The sequence below is a fragment of the Pistacia vera genome, unplaced genomic scaffold (genome assembly GCF_008641045.1).
Source record: "Pistacia vera cultivar Batoury unplaced genomic scaffold, PisVer_v2 Contig344, whole genome shotgun sequence".
In the NCBI taxonomy this organism is placed as follows: Eukaryota; Viridiplantae; Streptophyta; class Magnoliopsida; order Sapindales; family Anacardiaceae; genus Pistacia; species Pistacia vera.
Window position 1 is genome coordinate 335,709 of NW_022196162.1, and position 17,179 is coordinate 352,887.

The window sequence follows — 17,179 nt, forward strand, 5'->3', positions numbered from 1 at the left end:
CCCTAAAGTCCTATGGCGTACTAACTACTCCAAGAACCTCCACTTAGAAACACCTTTTCACTCGCATACGGATGCGAAACGATGATCCTTGTAGAGGGGGGAACTGTTCACTTCGGAGGGACTTGTTATGAGGCCACAATGAGCACTTATGAGAGCAAGCCTAGACCTTGTTAAAGAGCACTGTAGCAAGGCTTCGTTAAGGATAGCAGCCTATCAGCCGCGCGAAGAGGTTCTTCGATTCAAAGGTCAGGCGAAGAGAATTCCAGGTCGACGACCTATGCTAAAGGAAGTTCTTCTTGGTACCAGGAACCAAGTGCGGGAGTGTTAGGACCGAACTAGGAAGGTCCATACCGCATCGACAAAGTGATAAACCGGGGACTTATCATCTCAAAAGGCTGAACGGTTCCAAGGTACCCCAAGCTTGGAATGCTAGTACCTCGACTATAGTATCAGTAATTCTGAACTCAGTCTTCCTTGTAAATTAACTTGCAATTTTTGTAAATAATTTTCTTGTAAAGTGTCATTTTCTTCGCATGTAATCTTGTTCGTGGTGAATGTGTTATGTCATCACCTTGTTTCAGTAAATGTAAGCAATCAGGAAGTACTCAAGTATAATAAACAAACAAAAATTGTAAAAGCAGAAATATTTTCATAATGTGGTATATGGAGTACAACAGGAAAAATGACATAACTATAGCCCCAATCTAGCTTTAGAGGGTTGACCTCGTCTTCCTAGGGCTGGTCGGCTGAGGGTTTATCCAAGGCGTGTCCCGAACCTCCTGCTCGGAAGCCGCCGCTTCATCATCCTCCCGCGCCATGGACATAAGTGTATCTTGCCAGTCTTCCGGAGGTCGGACAAGTCAAGTCGCAGATTCTTTGATCGCAAGGCATAAATAGAGTCGATTGCCCATTCGGCAGCCTTCTCCTCGACCTCGCGCTGCCTGATCCTGCATCTCTTGCGTTGGAAGCAACTTTTCTTGACTTTCCTGAAGTTCAACTTCGAGGGCTTGCCTTCCTTCTCGGAGGTGTCCCTCTCTTGTTCGTTCGTAAGACTTGCAGAGAGGTCGCTTTGAGCTCCTGGTCCTTCTCCCCGGCCTCCTTGGAAAGTCTAGCTATGGTCCTTTGTAGCTCCTTTACTTCCTCCCCTGCCTCTCGAGCTGCGCTTTCTGGAAGTCCACCGTACGAAGAGCCATGTCTCTTTCGTTCAGGTACTGTTCGCCGACTCAAAGACAGGTTTCTCTCTGTTTTGCCAACTTCTAGGCTTCGCTTAAGCGCTGCGTTCTCTTCCTTTAGAGCAACACTCCCTTCGCAGCTCCCAGTTAGACCTTTTCCATGGACATTCGCATGGAAAGAAGAGCCTGCGAACAAAGAAAGAAGAGTTAGCTAATCAAAAGAAGTAAGGGAAGTCCTCACCAGGACAATTCGTTCACCTTGCTCAAGTGTTGACCGATGTGGATATTAGGTCCACGTCGTTGGAACTTGCGAACTGCTCAAAAGTTCCAAGAGTCCGCATTCCAATAGGGCGTATACCACTGGCTGCAGGTACTCCGGCAGGTTCCCCAATGAGTCCAGCACTGAAGTGTCCTTCTTCGCAGCCTCAGCACCGTCGTGTCGCCATAGGTGCCTTGCCTGACTTACTCGCATCCATCGCGACCTCTTTGATTGGTCGCCTTCAATTCGGTCTCTGATTCTTCGACCTGAATCTATTTCCTCTTCTTCGCTGGGCCGTCGTCTTCAGCCTCGACTGAGCAGGAGATGGCTCGGAAGCCTTCGTTTTTTGTTGGTACGTCCTCTGATGACTGCGCTTGAGGAGTCTCGGAAGGTCGCGCGATGGGCCCGGTTGCACCTTCAGCCGGTGGGACTGTCGAAGCAGCTTCGACTGCTTTGGCTTTCTTTATTCAAGGAAAAGTGACCTACTTCGTCGCGGCTGCTCTAACTCCTTCGGAGGCGTGGTCGCTGCAGCAAAGCTATTAGCCAAATATCACTTTACACGACCAGAAAGAGATCATTAGCAGGACTTACAAATGGGGCCTCTAACGACGCGTTTGCGTTAAAGAAACCGTATTTTCGCAAACTCGCGGTCGTCACGAGTTTCTTCGCGTTGGCTTGTCCTCGGGTAGGGATCCAAAAATGTAGGATCCTACTTCTATCAAGGCAGCCCTAGGTCGGCGTTTTGTTAACTGCCGAAAAGGCACAGGTCGTTAGCAAAGCACATTTTGAGTTTAAAATAAAATAATAAAAGAAAGAGGCCTACTCGGATACTGGAAGGGCAATGGCCGTCATAACGAAAGAAGAAAAACTTCGTTTCATAGGCTCCCGTGTTACTCGGATAGCTGTGTATCCCATCGACGATAGTAGGTCGCCTGGACAAGTAGTAAGAGTCCTTGTTCTTACTCTTCTTCAATAATACGAGCAGCCAACCTCCATCCGGATAGCTTGCCTAGTCCGTTCTCTTGGCACGCGATGTACATTGCACAGCAATGACGTACGCGTTTGGGGTCAATTGCATCACGCAACCCCGAAGTGGTCCAAAAGTGACCTGATAAAAGGGTGGAAGGGGATCAGTCCCCACCCTTGATGATCCCTCAGAGACCCGGCTAGACCACTTAACGGGTACCGCGTGAGTGCGCTACGTCGAGGAAGCATCCACCTCGATAGCGTACTGCTTTATTACCCTCTCGAGTCTTCCCCGTAAGCACCGAGAAACCTCGATAGGGATGTTTGAGCATCGTGTGGGGACGAACTGGTTCCTGTTCGGATCTGGTTCCCTGTTCGGATCTGGTTGTTGAGGGTCCATTTTGCTAGTCTGCAAAAGCGACAAGCAGAAAGGTCATTTAGCCGCCATACGCTATTTCGTACGATGATGTGGGGGAAACAAACCCCCTAAATTCCAAAGGAAACCCTAACGACATAATTCAAGCCGCCATTCATGGCTCAGACCCGACCAAGCATCTCGTCTCCAATAGGCTCCGGAAGACAGACGCCATTCAACCATGGAAAATAACGAAACAAGACAGGGAAAAGCTCTTACCCTCGGAGTATGAGAATAGTTTCTGCTTCGAATGCTGGAAAAACGCTGGTTTGAAAGGTAGAGATCCAAGTTTTTGAAAATCTTTTACTCTCTAAGAAAAAAAAAAAAAAAGGGCCTGGTGACATTGCTTGAGAACGACTCGAGGTTTTTATAGCGTGTGAATCGGCGCTTGTGTTTCTCGAATCGAAACGACGTTTGGGCGCAAAGGTTTCTCACCGTTGATCACGACCACGTGTCGCGCAGCAGCAGGGAAGAGTGAGCGTCACGACTAGATAAAGTCATACCTTCATCTCTTCCGTTGAAAAGCCCAAACAACGGCCATTCTCTCTTTCTCGAGCATTAATTGCTTTCAAATCCACATTTAATGCTCTGATAAGGGCGTCGTTCCAACGTACTACGCATTTAATGTCCTAATAAGGCATACTGTGTTCAGCGTATAACACATTTAATGTGTCTGGCTGGCCCTTATCACGCACAGGGCACGCCTGTCAGTGCAGGGACTCTCATTAAATACACCCATGACAAAAGGACAACAAGTGACATCTGACGAAATTAGGTTGTTCGTCCCCTGCAAACAATGAACAGCGAGGTCGTTCCGAAAAAGTGTCATCCCGACCTATTCAGGCAGGTCGGGATTTACAGAATTTCCAAATCTCCAAGAGTCATCTAATTGCGGCATGACTTTTAGTTCCAAAGTTCGGTTCTCAAACCTTAAAAACTAGGGGACTTTGTTATGCTTGGGAACATAGGGCTGACGTGGCGCCCAGTTGATTGCGCAAGGTCAAACCTCGGGAATAGCCTACTGCCATTCTGACGCAGTTGCTTCGTGTGATCATGGTGGCACCCACAGCTTGCTTCCGTCAGAGTAATGGTGCACGTCAGGCCAGCAAGGAGTGTGATGATCCCACGTGTCTAATCCCTACAGCAAATCATGTGAATTACTCTAATCAAGGATTTGCACGGATCATCCCACTAACTTGCAGATTCAGTGATCATTACCTCAAGGCATCCCACTATAAAATGGGATGCTCCTCTCTCATTAAGGGATTCGCACATTTTACTCTTGAAAAAAACTCTCTCTCTCTATAGAAAAGACAGTCTTCGATATCTTTATCATCAGTGTAAAGTCAGTCGTCTAAAGCGACCTGACCTTATCATAAATATAAACATCAGTGGACGTAGGATTTGTTCCTTAGCATCCGAACCACTTTAAAAATCCTTTCTCACTGCATTTACTTTCATTTTTTCAAACCATTCACGTATGTCTTTTGGGTCAACTCAACATTTCACACGTGCTTTTAGTTGGTGTCAAAATCATGCATCAACAATTTTCTTAATTGAAAAAACGGATTTTAAAAAGAGGAAAATATCTCTTAGATAACTTTAATGAAATTTGGTTGCAAAACATACTCATAAATTAGTTTGTTGCATCGAAAGTTGTTAAATTTGAAAAACATAATGATAATAACATATTGATGTAGAAAATTAAAGATTCTATTAATTAAATAATTAAATAAAGAGTTAATGACAAAATTTCGCTAGGTTTTCAAAATAACAAAAATCCCCCTGTCATTAATGAATTGTTAACGAGTTATTAAAATTTATAGTATTATAAAATAGTAAATATTATCAAATTATCTTTTTATCATTTATTTTAATACTTAAAATTTAATAAAAAGAAGATTTTTGTTATTATATATCATAGATAAATGTTACTAACTTTTAATTAAATAAAAACAAACTCGTAGGAATCCAAAAAACGCCCAGCTCAGCCCAGGGCTAGCCCATGAAAGCGAGAAACGTAATGTAGAATGGTCCAAACACTGCCCTAGGAAAGTGGTAGAAAGTTGGCTGTTGCCTGTTGGTTTAGTTTGGCGGTTTTGGTTGGTGGAGTAATGCCCGCCAAATAATCGCCACTTTATTCTCCTTCTGAAAAGGCGCGAATCGCCGATTCGAACCCCCCACTCTTATTTCCTTTATTTATTTCATCACCTCCACTTCTCCTTTGTACCTACCATTTTTACATCATATCTTTCCCCTTGTCAATATCATTTTCCAAACTATTTTTTTATACTAAGGATTTTACTCTGCAAATTAAACATTATAAACGTTATGATTTATTTTAAATAAATTTATTTTTATCAATCTAATAAAAATACTTGTGATCTATAACTATTAAATTATTTAATTTGCCTTTATAACAAAAAAAATCATTATATCCCATATGTTTCAATATTATAATTTTTATAAAAAACAAGGTTGCATTTGATATTTAAAATGGATATAAAGTTGGAAATTGTGAGAATAATGCCAATTCAATCTACATTTTTTAATATTCCTTCTTGGTTTATTAACTATAATATAAAACTTTTACCTTTAATTATTCTCAAATTATACATAACATTAATTTCTATTTTGAACCATTTATTAAATTCAAAACATATTTTATCTTTTATTATTTTCTATCATATACTCATAAATTAATTAACATATCCTTTTTTTATTTTGTATGAAATTGGTTTTTTATTAAAAAAAAAAAAAAAAAGAAGAAAAAGACAGGTTGGAATCTGCTAAGGTAAAAGCAAAACCACCGTGAAATACAAATGGACAAAAAAAAAAAAAAAAAAAAAAAAAAAAAAAAAAAAAAAAAAAAAAAAAATTATTATTTATGAATTAATTATAAGCGCTTCCCTCCACATCTATATCCGAACCAAATTCCCTCCTTCCCCAACTCTTTCCCTCGTTTTCTGCTCACTTTCTCTCTCTTTCTATCTCCCGCTTTTTTTATTTTCTCTCTTCCCAAACACCAGATCCCCCTACTATTTCATTCTTCGATTCCTTTTATCCAATCACTTTCACTTCATTACATCTCCAATTTCACTTGATCTGTTCTTCTTTCAATTTCCCTAACCCTTGCTTTATAATTACCCAATTAATTCAATCTCCATTTGACTTAAGTTTTCCATGTCCAATTCACAAACGCATAACTTCTCTACGCAGCCCAACGACACTTCCATGCAGCAGTCGTTTAAGCGCCAGCTCCCGTTTTCTTCTATGAAGCCGCCGTTTTCAGTTCCCGCTGATTATCACCGCTTTGCTGCCGACCCTCGTCGACGACCCGATCAAGAATCTGAGGGCATCGTAGTTAAATCTCCAGTAAGCTTCTCTTTTTAAGTCGTTTTTTGAGGTTAAATTTTACTTTTTTGGGGTTTTTTTCCTTTTTATTTCAATATTTGGTTAATTTTGTTACTTTAACTTCTGAGGTTGTGTTCTTTAGTAGAATTGTGATTTAGTGGTTTCTGATGGATGGATTTTGTGAGGATCTGCTTGTATGAGTTTTAGGATGTGGGTTCTGTGTGACTGGTGATGATAATTAGTTCTTTGGGGTATAGATTTGTTGAAATTATAGGGCTAACCGTTAATTGTTTTCAGTTGAATGTGATTTTCTGTTTTCTTAATCGGAATTTCCCTGGCCGGTTTCTGCTAATATTTTGGTTTTTACGAGGGTTTTGGGAACTGTAGTCAATCATAAATGCTGCTTGTTAGAAGGGATAAGATTTATAGCCGTGCACTAACCATGTGAACTTGATTTTTGTGCTTCTTTGTTTGTTTTATATGGAAATCTTCTTGCTAAACTGGATGAGTGTTAGTGTTAAGGATCAGATGCTATTGAAAGGAACTGGGGGTCCCAATTTTTTTTTTGCATTGTATGGAATTGAGGTTCTCCTTAAATTGCATTGATTATGTGTTGATGTTGCAAAAGAAACAGGCAATTTCTTCTTGATATTATTAGTTTATTTTTGTTTCATTTTTATCGGATGGTATTTCTGAATAAAAGGGTGTTTTTTATTGTATACTAGTTTCTATCTAAAGCGTGATGCTTCAAAATATGTTATCAATGAAGAGTTCGGCTTTGTCATAAAACTTTGGCGCTTAGTTTGGGATATTCTGTAGAGTTATCTTTAGCTTCTTGCAAGCAATCGTATATGAAAAGCTGAATCCTCATTTGGATGATAGTAATTTTGTGAAACTGTTATTCTGATCAGAAAGATGAACATGTCAAGATAAGGAATTGCAGTTGTATTCAAACTGGAAAATATCTGTGTAGTTTCAGAGGAATTGCTGAAATTCAGAAATCAGTAACACAAATACTTTTCTGTATTTGTAAAATGGAAAGCATGCAGTGTTCTTAACAAGTTGACTTCAGCTGGAACAATTGAGAATGGTTGTATTCCTTTGTCACTTGAGACATCTAAGCTGAAAATGCTAATCAAGATTGCCAATTCATGGCACACATTGTTTCATGAGGGCTCAACATAAAAACTTCTGGCTGCACGGATGGAAAAAATAAGAATTCGATCTACATGTTCAAGTTATGGGGCCATAAGCTTTCATATTGACTTGTGTGTCTCCAGTCTTGGTGACTCAATTCATCAAATTACCTATTCATTGATGATTGCTCTTTGAGAGAGCCATCTATACCTTCTAAGTTTTGGGCACACTACCCCTGTTCTTGTATCATTGTTGATATGGGTATCCTTGACAGTTAGTCATTTGTTTTGATAAGAACCAATGTAAAGTTCAAAGTGATGAAAGGATAACCAGAAGTCTATCCTATGCTTACAAAAGATATCAAATAAAACAATACAACGCATTAAGGAAAGTAGAAAATCAAACCCAAAGAACACTTTGAACCCATAAAAATAGAGTTTCTGGAAATTCCTTAAAAAGCAATTGAAAATTCATAATGAAGTGAAATAGTTTATTCTCCAAGAATATCTTGAGCTTTCTTCTTTAATTTCTTTGATTTTTCTTTTTCTTCTGGCAGTTTTCCTTCACTTCCAATTACTGATAAAAATGCTGTCAGTGCACATCTCCATAAAATTCACCTCTTGAGGCCTTCAAAATGTATGTCAAAATTTTAATGAGCTAATTGAGGCAACCAACTACTTTTGTAGAGCATAAAAACATACCCATATTTTGTAACCCATAAATCAGTTGATGTGTGGATAATATTTGTGTCAAGGAATCCTCCGTGTCTCTCCCAAGTTTTTTATTAACTAAGGTCATATATTGAATTTTAATTTCAAAATCTAATTATGTTTTTCTTGATGTCACAAGTATTGTTTGAACTGTATCATATTAAGATTGTTTATCACCTTTGTATTTTTTTATGCTCTTCCATGTTAGATTTACTTCAGTTTGCTTGAACTTGTAGAGGATATGTCGATTGATTGTGCTAGATATAGAAACTGATATTGACTAGATGATAGAAGATTTTTTTTCATAAGAAAATCTCCTTCCTTGGATGGTTCATAATAAGGATTAGAGGGCAGAAGTTGTAAATTGACAAAATACATGTGCAGTTATATTTTAGTAGTTCATGGAAAAGAATGCAAATATGGATGAATACCACAACAAAAGATGGTGGATGATAAACCTGTAACTAGTCTAGTAAAAGATTGGAAGAGTGAAGGAAGCAAGCTGAATTTCTCAAGGCAGGCACCTTTGTTTGAATTGATTTGCCATATGCATGCTTTTGATTAGTGCATTGGTAGTGCAAGTTTTTTGTTATACTTCTTCTTTTCATGTGATGAGGCTTCCAAGGAAGTAGTTAGTATGAACCAATGGACGATGATCTGGAATAATTTCAATCCATGGTTAATGAAAATTTGACTTTATGAATGAGACAAAACAAGAAAGGTATAAATTGAAAGGAAAAAGAATTTAGGACTTTGATTCACTTGATATTTTTGTCTTATTGATGTTGGCCTTTATCATGCTTTATGCACACATTGAATAAGTTCATAAAATGAACGAAAATGGAATGGACAAATGAAATTCTTGTCTAGAGGTCTTTTGAATTATGACCAGATATGGCTGCATGTACCTAAAGAAAAGGGTATCAACCCCCACAGCCTATTTTTACTTTTCTAGACTAGAATGATCTGAATAGATAGATCCTTTATGGCACTGAATGTTGCACCACTAGGCAATACATGAGTGTGCCTGAGATGGATTAATGTGAAGATTGTACAAGATGGAATTACAGTTTCGATAAATTGAACACTGTTGTTTGGAGTAAGGCTTAGTTTAATTGGTATGCATAGTTACTTAATTTGAACATATTCCCAAGTTTATGGTGTATCAGAAGATTTCTTCTATGATAATTTCTCTTCTTATTGTTGTTTCACTTCAATATCTCTATGGCAAATTGATTATAGATGTAGGTTATGGTTTACATATTTTGCAAGTTGTTTGACCTGCTTGAAGCAAGTTTTCCTTTCATAGATCTACAATAAATGACACCGTGCTATGAATGCATTACAAGAATACATGTAAAATATATTGTAGCTTAATAATTTGTTATAGCATTATGATTGCTACATCCCAGTGTGCTATGTATACCTAGGGGTGAAATTGAGTCGAGTCGAGTATTTGGTAAATCGAACTCGACTTGATTGCTACAGTACCGAGTTCGAGTCTGATCATGCCTAGGAAATCAAGTTCGAACTCAAACTCGAACTCGGTATTTGAAATTGGAAATCAAGTTCAAATTTGAGTTCGTATAATTGAGTTTTAATCGAGTTTGAGTTCGAACTTGATTTCGAGCTCATCTAACTGGGGTGGATTTGCAAATTTTATAGCTTTTAAATTATATATGACCCTTATTACTTTAAATCAACTTAACCATTGAGCTTGGATGCTTGCGAACATATCGAGTTGAGTTTTACTGTGATCAAACTCGACTCGATTAACTACTCGAACTCAACTCGACTAATGCCGAGTCGAGTTCGAGATAACATCGAGTCGAGTTCAAGTAGCTCATGAGCAGCTTGACTCGATTTTCACCCCTATGTATTCCCCCCTTTGTCTTTAAAACGGTTTTGGATTTGGCAGTTGCTGAGCTTACCTTTATGAATGTCACCAAGTCTGATCCAAGCAACTGTGGATGCAACCTTAGGAAATAAAACATATTCCTTTAACTTTACCTCATCCTTTAGTCCTGCACAGTTTGTTGCTATTACTTAAAGGTGCATACTTTTTTTGTTTGTTTGTGCTGCCTTTTTGCTGTACCAAAATGGAGCTCCTTTAAATCTCTCAACTACTGAAACTTAAAGTTGGTAGGTGTACATCACATTTTCTTTTTGTCAGTTAATATTGGAAGCTTTGAGAGTTTACAGCTTAAATCTTTTGTGATTAAGATTAAACTATTGTTCTCTTTGTTGATGACTCGGTTTATGCTAACTGTTGCTAAGGTTGTGATTCTATTCAAACAAATGCAATACTGAAGATTTTTTTTTTTTTTTTTTATTTCTTTTTTAGAAGGGAATAGCTATTTGGATTTTTAATGTGTATATTTAGTGAATCTTCTTATTTGATAAGATGGGAAAGCTTTAAATACTTATTTGTCTGGTTGTTATTATATATTACTTGCTTATTGGAAGAGGCTATTATCCAGTGTTTCTTTCATTTGAGTGTCCAGTGACTTTCAAAGCAACTTAAATGAATCTTATATCTTTGATTGCAGCCATGAAGTTTCTGCTTTATTTGATTTCTTATATTCCTAAATTTATTTGCACATTTTGCTCATCGGATTTGAAAAACTAAATTGTGTTTATTAGCAATTAAAGCGGAAGAGTGAACCAGCAGATCATGAAGCTGAGTCAAATGAGCGGACAGCTGGTCCTGGATACACTGAAATAGTTAACAGCCCTCTCCAGACACCTGTATCAGGAAAAGGGGGAAAGGTGCAAAAAACATCAAGGCTTGCAAAGAATAGTAAATCTGGACCCCAAACTTCAGCTTCAAATCTTGGTAAGCATTACCAATTTAAGTTTTAGCAAGTCTCAAGTTTTGTAATTCCAGGATCTCTATCATTTACTGATTGAATGGTATAAATATAAAGGATGAGTCAGTGCAATTAGAGTTATCTTTATTTGCATAAACAGTCAACTCACCAGTTGGTTAAAAGGAAATAAAAATAAATATAATTGATGAAAAATCTTTTCTACATTGACAGCTTCACCTGGCAACAATCTGACACCAACTGGTCCCTGCCGTTATGACAGCTCCCTCGGTAATTTTTTATTCTTTTGCATTTCCTTTTTACTCTTTTCTAAATTAATGAATAAGAGGTGCTTATTTTTCTAAATGTCTCCACGTCTAGCTTTCGACGTAGAGCAAGTATGTTATTAAGAGTTAAACAATGTCCTTTAATTCAGGGCTCTTGACAAAGAAGTTCATAAATTTGATCAAGCACGCTGAAGATGGTATTCTTGATCTAAATAAAGCCGCTGACACTTTGGAGGTGACTAAAACTTCTTATATTCATCCAACTTTGTATCATAATGTTCAATTACTAGAAGGTTGTCCTTTGCCACAGGTGCAAAAAAGGCGGATATATGACATAACAAATGTCTTGGAAGGTATTGGTCTCATTGAAAAGAAACTCAAGAACAGAATTCAGTGGAAGTATGTATTTATATCTTGAATTCTCCACACTTATGATGTCATTTGTGATTGTTTAATAGTTTTTGATTCTGATCTGCATTGACTTACACTTTCATTGATTCTAGGGGACTCGATGTCTCAAGGCCAGGGGAGGCTGATGAAAATGCTTCGAGTTTACAGGTGATTGGCAAATTGCATCTTGACTTGAGCTCTCTCTGATGTCTTGGTGTTTGTTTGATAACTGCATTCTACCCTTAAAACTGGATCAGCCCTTCATCATTTAACTGGTTTTAACATGAACTTAGTGTATGTTTGATAACGGCATTCAGCCCTTCATCATTTTAACTGGTTTTAATATGAACTTACTATAAACAATTTCTATTTAAAATTGATTAGATATGATTTCCATTATGATCAACATAAAACTCACATCTACCATCATAAAACGTCATGCACCTCTATATCATTACCAGTAGCAATATCACTGCAGTATACCAGCACCATAACCATATTAATGTCGTTCTCATTATTACTACCACAACTTGTCCACAATCTCTTCATTACTAATATTGCTGTCAGCAAACAGCCACCACTGTTATCAAGAAAACCACCATTGCTTTGAGCCCACAACTATTACCACCATTAAACCCATTGCACATGCAACATCTTTTTTTTTTACAAAAAATTATAAGTTTAGATGATTAGTTTTCATAATTTAAATCAGAAGACTTAGAATACGTTCTAGCAATTTAGCTGAAAATAATTTCAGTACTAAATTTCTAGTTTTCAGTTTGAGCTTTTCTAATTTATCAAATAGCACCTTAACTTTTCAAACTTCATCAATCTCTTGCAAAAAAAGTGACGTGGAAACATAAACTTGATAGTACCCCTTATGCTACCTAGTTAGGATAGGCAACAAGAACTTGGTCCATATGCCAAAAATCAATCTATCTTCTGTAGTAGGTTCTGTTTTATTTGCGATCACCTTGATCTGTCCTTTAAGGTCATCCTTTGAACTTACCATTTTCTGTCACTTGTTGTATAATGAAGATGAGCAGAGTGCTATGTAGGTCTTTTACGTCTTTTACATTCAACCTCAAGTTGTTAGTATAAGACTTAAATGAGTTGCAATAGATTGTGTTTCTTTCTTTTTCTTTTTTTTCTTTTTTGCCTTCTCCACTATGCGTATGATTTTGAAAATTTTGAAATGTACACCACTTTTGTGGCTCATTAGCCAAACCTGTAGTACCCAGTATTGCAGGAAATTACAGGATTTGGCTTAATAAAAAAATTTCTCCTCCTGCAGGCTGAAGTTGAAAGCCTTGCCATTGAGGAGCGCCGATTAGATGATCAAATAAGGTTCTGTAGTTAAGCCAGTGATATTGCTTCTCTATTACATTTGTTTTTTAGCAACCTTTGGCGTGTGCTGACATCTCCAAATTATTGCAGAGAAATGCAAGAAAGATTGAGGGACCTTAGTGAAGATGAAAATAATCAAAAGTAAGTGTCTTCTCAATTCATGCCAAAGTATCGTAATTTGTAATTTTCAGGTATTTTAAATGATAGACCATTGAATTAACTTTTGTATGATCTCAGGTGGCTTTTTGTCACAGAAGATGATATCAAGAACTTACCCTGCTTCCAGGTTACTCTTTTTTCTTTTCTGTGCTTCTATTGATGATTTAGAGTGGCTGTATTTTCACTATATTCCTGAGATGGTTTCTCCGCTTATAGTTAAATGAGTAAATAGTTATTATTGCTTCTTGTAGAACGAAACCTTGATAGCTATTAAAGCTCCCCATGGCACTACTCTGGAAGTCCCTGATCCTGATGAGGTAAATCCAATAAAGCATGCAAGTCTGTGAAAACGTTTGCTGGTGTGTTTGTAAATGTGTATTCCTCATTGCGGCCTTTCCTTTCTGTACCAGGCTGTTGACTATCCCCAGAGAAGATACAGAATAGTTCTCAGAAGCACAATGGGTCCTATAGATGTTTACCTTGTTAGGTACCATTTGTTCTTGATGGTTAATATATCATTAACCTCTTAACCGATATCCTTATGCCTCTCTTTTTCTGTCACCTCTTGTCATTCTAGTCAATTTGAAGAGAAATTTGAGGAGATACATGGTGCTGAGGCAACTTCAAACTTGCCATCAAGTTCAGGCTTTATCGAGAACCCTGCATCAACAATGATCACACAGGAGAGCAGAGGGAAGGAGATTGAAATGCAGGGACAAGATGCTCATAAAGAGTGCACAGATCTTAACGCCTCACAGGACTTTGTGAGTGGTATCATGAAGATTGTTCCGTCAGAAATTGATGTAAGTTTTTGTGTTCTTTTGGGTGAAATATCATTGCTTCAGTAAAATATCTTTTGTTCAGTTACAAAAAAGTTTTTCTTCAAAGCACAAGGATGAGCTTTGTTTTTCCAGATGTCTGAAACATGTGTGTTGCTTGTTATTATGTGTAAAGAATAGGAGGGTTTTGTAAATGGAAAATGATGTACTTGAATGCCTAGGGCTTTATTCAAGTAGTTGATAGAGTGACTGAGTAGGTGTTGGGCTGGTCCAGGTTCAAATCTCTCTAAGAAAAGAAAAATGGAAAAAGATTCACTTTTGAAACAGAATCTCTCATTAACAAATAGTTGATGCAGTTGTGTTGGAAATTTAAGTTTTTTAAGGTCTGTCATGTAGAAAGGAGTTCTACTTATCGCAATTTGATTGTTTCCCATTTCCTTTTAGAGTGATGCAGATTACTGGCTTTTATCAGATGCTGGAGTTAGCATCACAGACATATGGCGGACTGAACGTATCCTTTCCGTTTAGATATTTCAATCTTTATTTCTTATTTTTCTCTTCGCCGCTTATTTTTGAGCTTACATACAGAATTCCTTGACTCCCAACAAATAGCTGCTGTTGAATGGAATGAGTTGGGTAATCTTCACGATGATTATACCATGGCTAGTGTTAGCACGCCACGGGCCCAAACTCCACCATCCAACCCAACAGAGCTGTCATCTACTGCTAATCTTGGGAGGTGAATCGGATATGTTGATAAATCAGAAGTACAGGTAAAAATGGACATGTTTTTATCTAGAACCTTGCCGGAGTTTCTGACTCAAGGTTCTGGGAGTTGCCTGATGTTACTTGAAATCTGAGGCTGTAAAGAATAGGAAGGGGTGTAGGGGTGTTATACTATTGACTGATACGAATGATCCAATGTGATGTTGTAGTAAGTAAAGTTTTTTAATGTTTTAGTCCAAGCCCTGTAAATTATTGCATCCCTTTGGTTTGTTGTATCGACTAGCACATGTGATTAGGCTGACTGGGAAGTAATGGATAGAATTATTTAGTGTCATGTAACGGCAAAACTTAATCTGACCATGACTTGAATAAATGATCAGAAACTATTATTTTGCTTTCATCATATCATGGAAAAATTGATATACTCTTTAAGTGTCATAGTTTCTGCAATTAGTTGTGATTACTGTGATGCATAACAACTTCGTTTCTGAGAAGGTTACAGCCTTTTACAAATTACAATATCTAAGAAATGTTACCACATCGCTCTGAAAATGCTGTTTGTTAAAGGGTATTCAATACTCTTCAAATGAACCTCGAACGTTGGACATTATTATTTCAATTCTTAGAGCACAGACACCCAGTCTCTGCATTTTGCGTACATCTATTTCTTTCAAGCTAATGTTTTAATTTTAAAATTAGAAAAAGAAAAAAAAACTAAGATCATTACCATTCCCGTAGTATTATTTAAACAAAATTTTCATTAATATGGAAGAAATACCAGAGAGAGTAAATGGAAGAAAAGGAAGGGTAAAGAATGAACAAAAGATGTATAATACATGTTAAGCATGGTGGGATATAAGCAAGCTATTTATCCTTTTCAACTTTCTTTCCAATCCAACTAGCAACAATTGGAGTGAGTGCTACTGTTGGAGGAAACCTTATTGGAGATGCAGCCTTGTGTGCAGCATACGCCAAAGCAAATGTCCCCACTTTTTGCCCGGTTGCATCAGTTGATATTCCCACCTACAACATGAAAATTTTCTCTCAAACTGAAGTTTGCACAACACATGAAGCATTCTTAAATAGTTTTACCTTTTGTAGCAAAGCTTGAACATCAATTCCTGCAGCAATTAGAGCATAGCAGAGTGAGAAGGAGATCAAAGAGAGAGTGATAGAGGTGGCTAGGTATGCTCCTCCATATTTGGCTAGCAGTTCCTTTGCTTGATCCCCCTTTGATTTCTTCTCCTCGCCTTCCACCTTTCCTTCCTCCTTTGAGCTGAATATCTTCAGAAATATATTAAAAAAAAACACAAGGAGTTAAGTTTTAAAAACCAGGAGATACAAAACACAGCTGCAGAAACAAATTAGTCCTTCATTTCACCATCTCTTTTTTTAGTCTCTAAAACAATGGCGATATAGAAAACATGAAAAAAGTATTTGTTGATTATGTTTGCAAAGGCAAAAATCATTCATGGCATTTGAATTCCCTATTCTATCTTTAATAGGTGAATGCAAACCGGTATGCACAATGAATTGAACTCTAAATCTCTTTGAGCTTAATTTATTGCGATAGAAAAGGGACGCTTCAATCACCCTGCAGCCTTTATTGTATTTCCATCATAACATTTTTCATGTTATAGATAATTTTATCTCTCACCATAATTCACAATTCCATCCTATGGGCTACAACTACATAATGAAAAAAGTTATCAATTCCCACTTCAGGTTCATTTGGTTCGCAAAAACATGGAGAAATTCAAAGACTTTGTTTTTCTTTCTGTCTTCCCAATCTAATCAAGACAAATTAAAAATCACTGCATCCCTCTCCTCTAATTTAGCTACTTTTTCCACAATTAATCAAGCAAAAAATAGTTATTGAAGAAAAGTAAGAAAAGGGTACCTGCCAAATACCAGCTTCAAGGCCATACTTCTTAGTAATTTCCTCAGCAGAAGTAGAAGAGGAAGGTGGTTGTTCTAATTCTTCAGTTTTTTGTTGGATGGCTCTGATTCTGAAGGTTTTGAAGATCGGTTTAGAAGTAAAGGCGTAGAATTTGGAGTTGGTTTTATGAAAGAAAGAGGCGGAGGAGAGAGAAGGAATTAGCAGAGATGTTGCCATTTTTAGGAAACCAATTAATTTTGTATCTATTCTTCACCCATTACTTCAACTTCTTATAAAAGCTAAGAAAGACACAAAAGCCCAGTTTTATCTCAATTCTCGCTCAACGGTCTTAAAACCTTCTGAAAACCAAATGAAAAGTCACTTTTGCCCTCCCATTTCAATTCGCAACTTATTACTAATATTAATAATAAACTTCTCACAAGTCACAACATGAGAAGATATGACGCCACGGTTTTTTTTAATTAATGTTTAGGAGTGTTCGAATTAATTTATGCATATTTAAACTAATTCTTCGAGACTCTAAAACTATTGATCGGATAAAAACTCTAATTGTTACCTCTATTAACAATTGAGGAAAAACTTGAACTCAATACATCTTGATTAATAAACTCAAAAATCTCTATCGAACTGCTCAACCACTTAAAAATAGTTAATTACGTTTATTTTTGCAATCAATCATCCACCCAACTCTTGTATTTGAATGTGAATCGAAATATTCAAAATATTTATTATTTATCAAATTAATCATATTATTTATATATCATGAATAAA

The 17,179-nt window shown here is 37.1% G+C and overlaps 2 protein-coding genes across 3 annotated transcripts; one reads left to right on the forward strand and one right to left on the reverse strand.

Moving 5' to 3' along the window:
- The first annotated feature begins 5,763 nt into the window (after positions 1 to 5,763).
- Positions 5,764 to 14,913, forward strand: LOC116138868 (transcription factor E2FB). 2 transcript variants are annotated; one of them, XM_031424533.1, is made up of 14 exons: positions 5,764 to 6,187; positions 10,657 to 10,849; positions 11,055 to 11,111; positions 11,257 to 11,342; positions 11,418 to 11,506; positions 11,611 to 11,665; positions 12,792 to 12,844; positions 12,935 to 12,985; positions 13,082 to 13,130; positions 13,255 to 13,320; positions 13,414 to 13,490; positions 13,581 to 13,806; positions 14,227 to 14,293; positions 14,395 to 14,913. In XM_031424533.1, exons 1-14 carry the CDS (start codon positions 5,996 to 5,998, stop codon positions 14,523 to 14,525), a joined length of 1,392 nt encoding a protein of 463 aa, XP_031280393.1. In that variant the 5' UTR covers positions 5,764 to 5,995; the 3' UTR covers positions 14,526 to 14,913. The 2 variants fall into 2 exon arrangements, with proteins under 2 accessions (XP_031280393.1, XP_031280394.1); XM_031424534.1 differs by having other exon boundaries at positions 10,666 to 10,849.
- A 333-nt stretch (positions 14,914 to 15,246) lies between these two features.
- LOC116138911 lies at positions 15,247 to 16,692 on the reverse strand. The gene is made up of 3 exons (XM_031424587.1): positions 16,409 to 16,692; positions 15,601 to 15,792; positions 15,247 to 15,531 (listed from the first exon to the last, which is right to left on the reverse strand). The coding sequence occupies exons 1-3, from the start codon at positions 16,622 to 16,624 to the stop codon at positions 15,373 to 15,375; spliced, it is 567 nt and encodes a 188-aa protein (XP_031280447.1). The 5' UTR covers positions 16,625 to 16,692; the 3' UTR covers positions 15,247 to 15,372.
- Positions 16,693 to 17,179: the final 487 nt, after the last annotated feature.

Excerpts from the sequence above, each read along its gene's own strand:
- LOC116138868 (XM_031424533.1), top strand. The coding sequence starts at position 5,996 with ATGTCCAATTCACAAACGCATAACTTCTCTACGCAGCCCAACGACACT. Across the intron at positions 11,507-11,610 it reads AAGAACAGAATTCAGTGGAA|GGGACTCGATGTCTCAAGGC; the intron begins GTATGTATTTAT and ends CATTGATTCTAG. Across the intron at positions 13,321-13,413 it reads AAGTCCCTGATCCTGATGAG|GCTGTTGACTATCCCCAGAG; the intron begins GTAAATCCAATA and ends TTTCTGTACCAG.
- LOC116138911 (XM_031424587.1), bottom strand. The coding sequence starts at position 16,624 with ATGGCAACATCTCTGCTAATTCCTTCTCTCTCCTCCGCCTCTTTCTTT. Across the intron at positions 15,793-16,408 it reads TTGAAGCTGGTATTTGGCAG|ATATTCAGCTCAAAGGAGGA; the intron begins GTACCCTTTTCT and ends ATATTTCTGAAG. Across the intron at positions 15,532-15,600 it reads TTCAAGCTTTGCTACAAAAG|GTGGGAATATCAACTGATGC; the intron begins GTAAAACTATTT and ends TTCATGTTGTAG.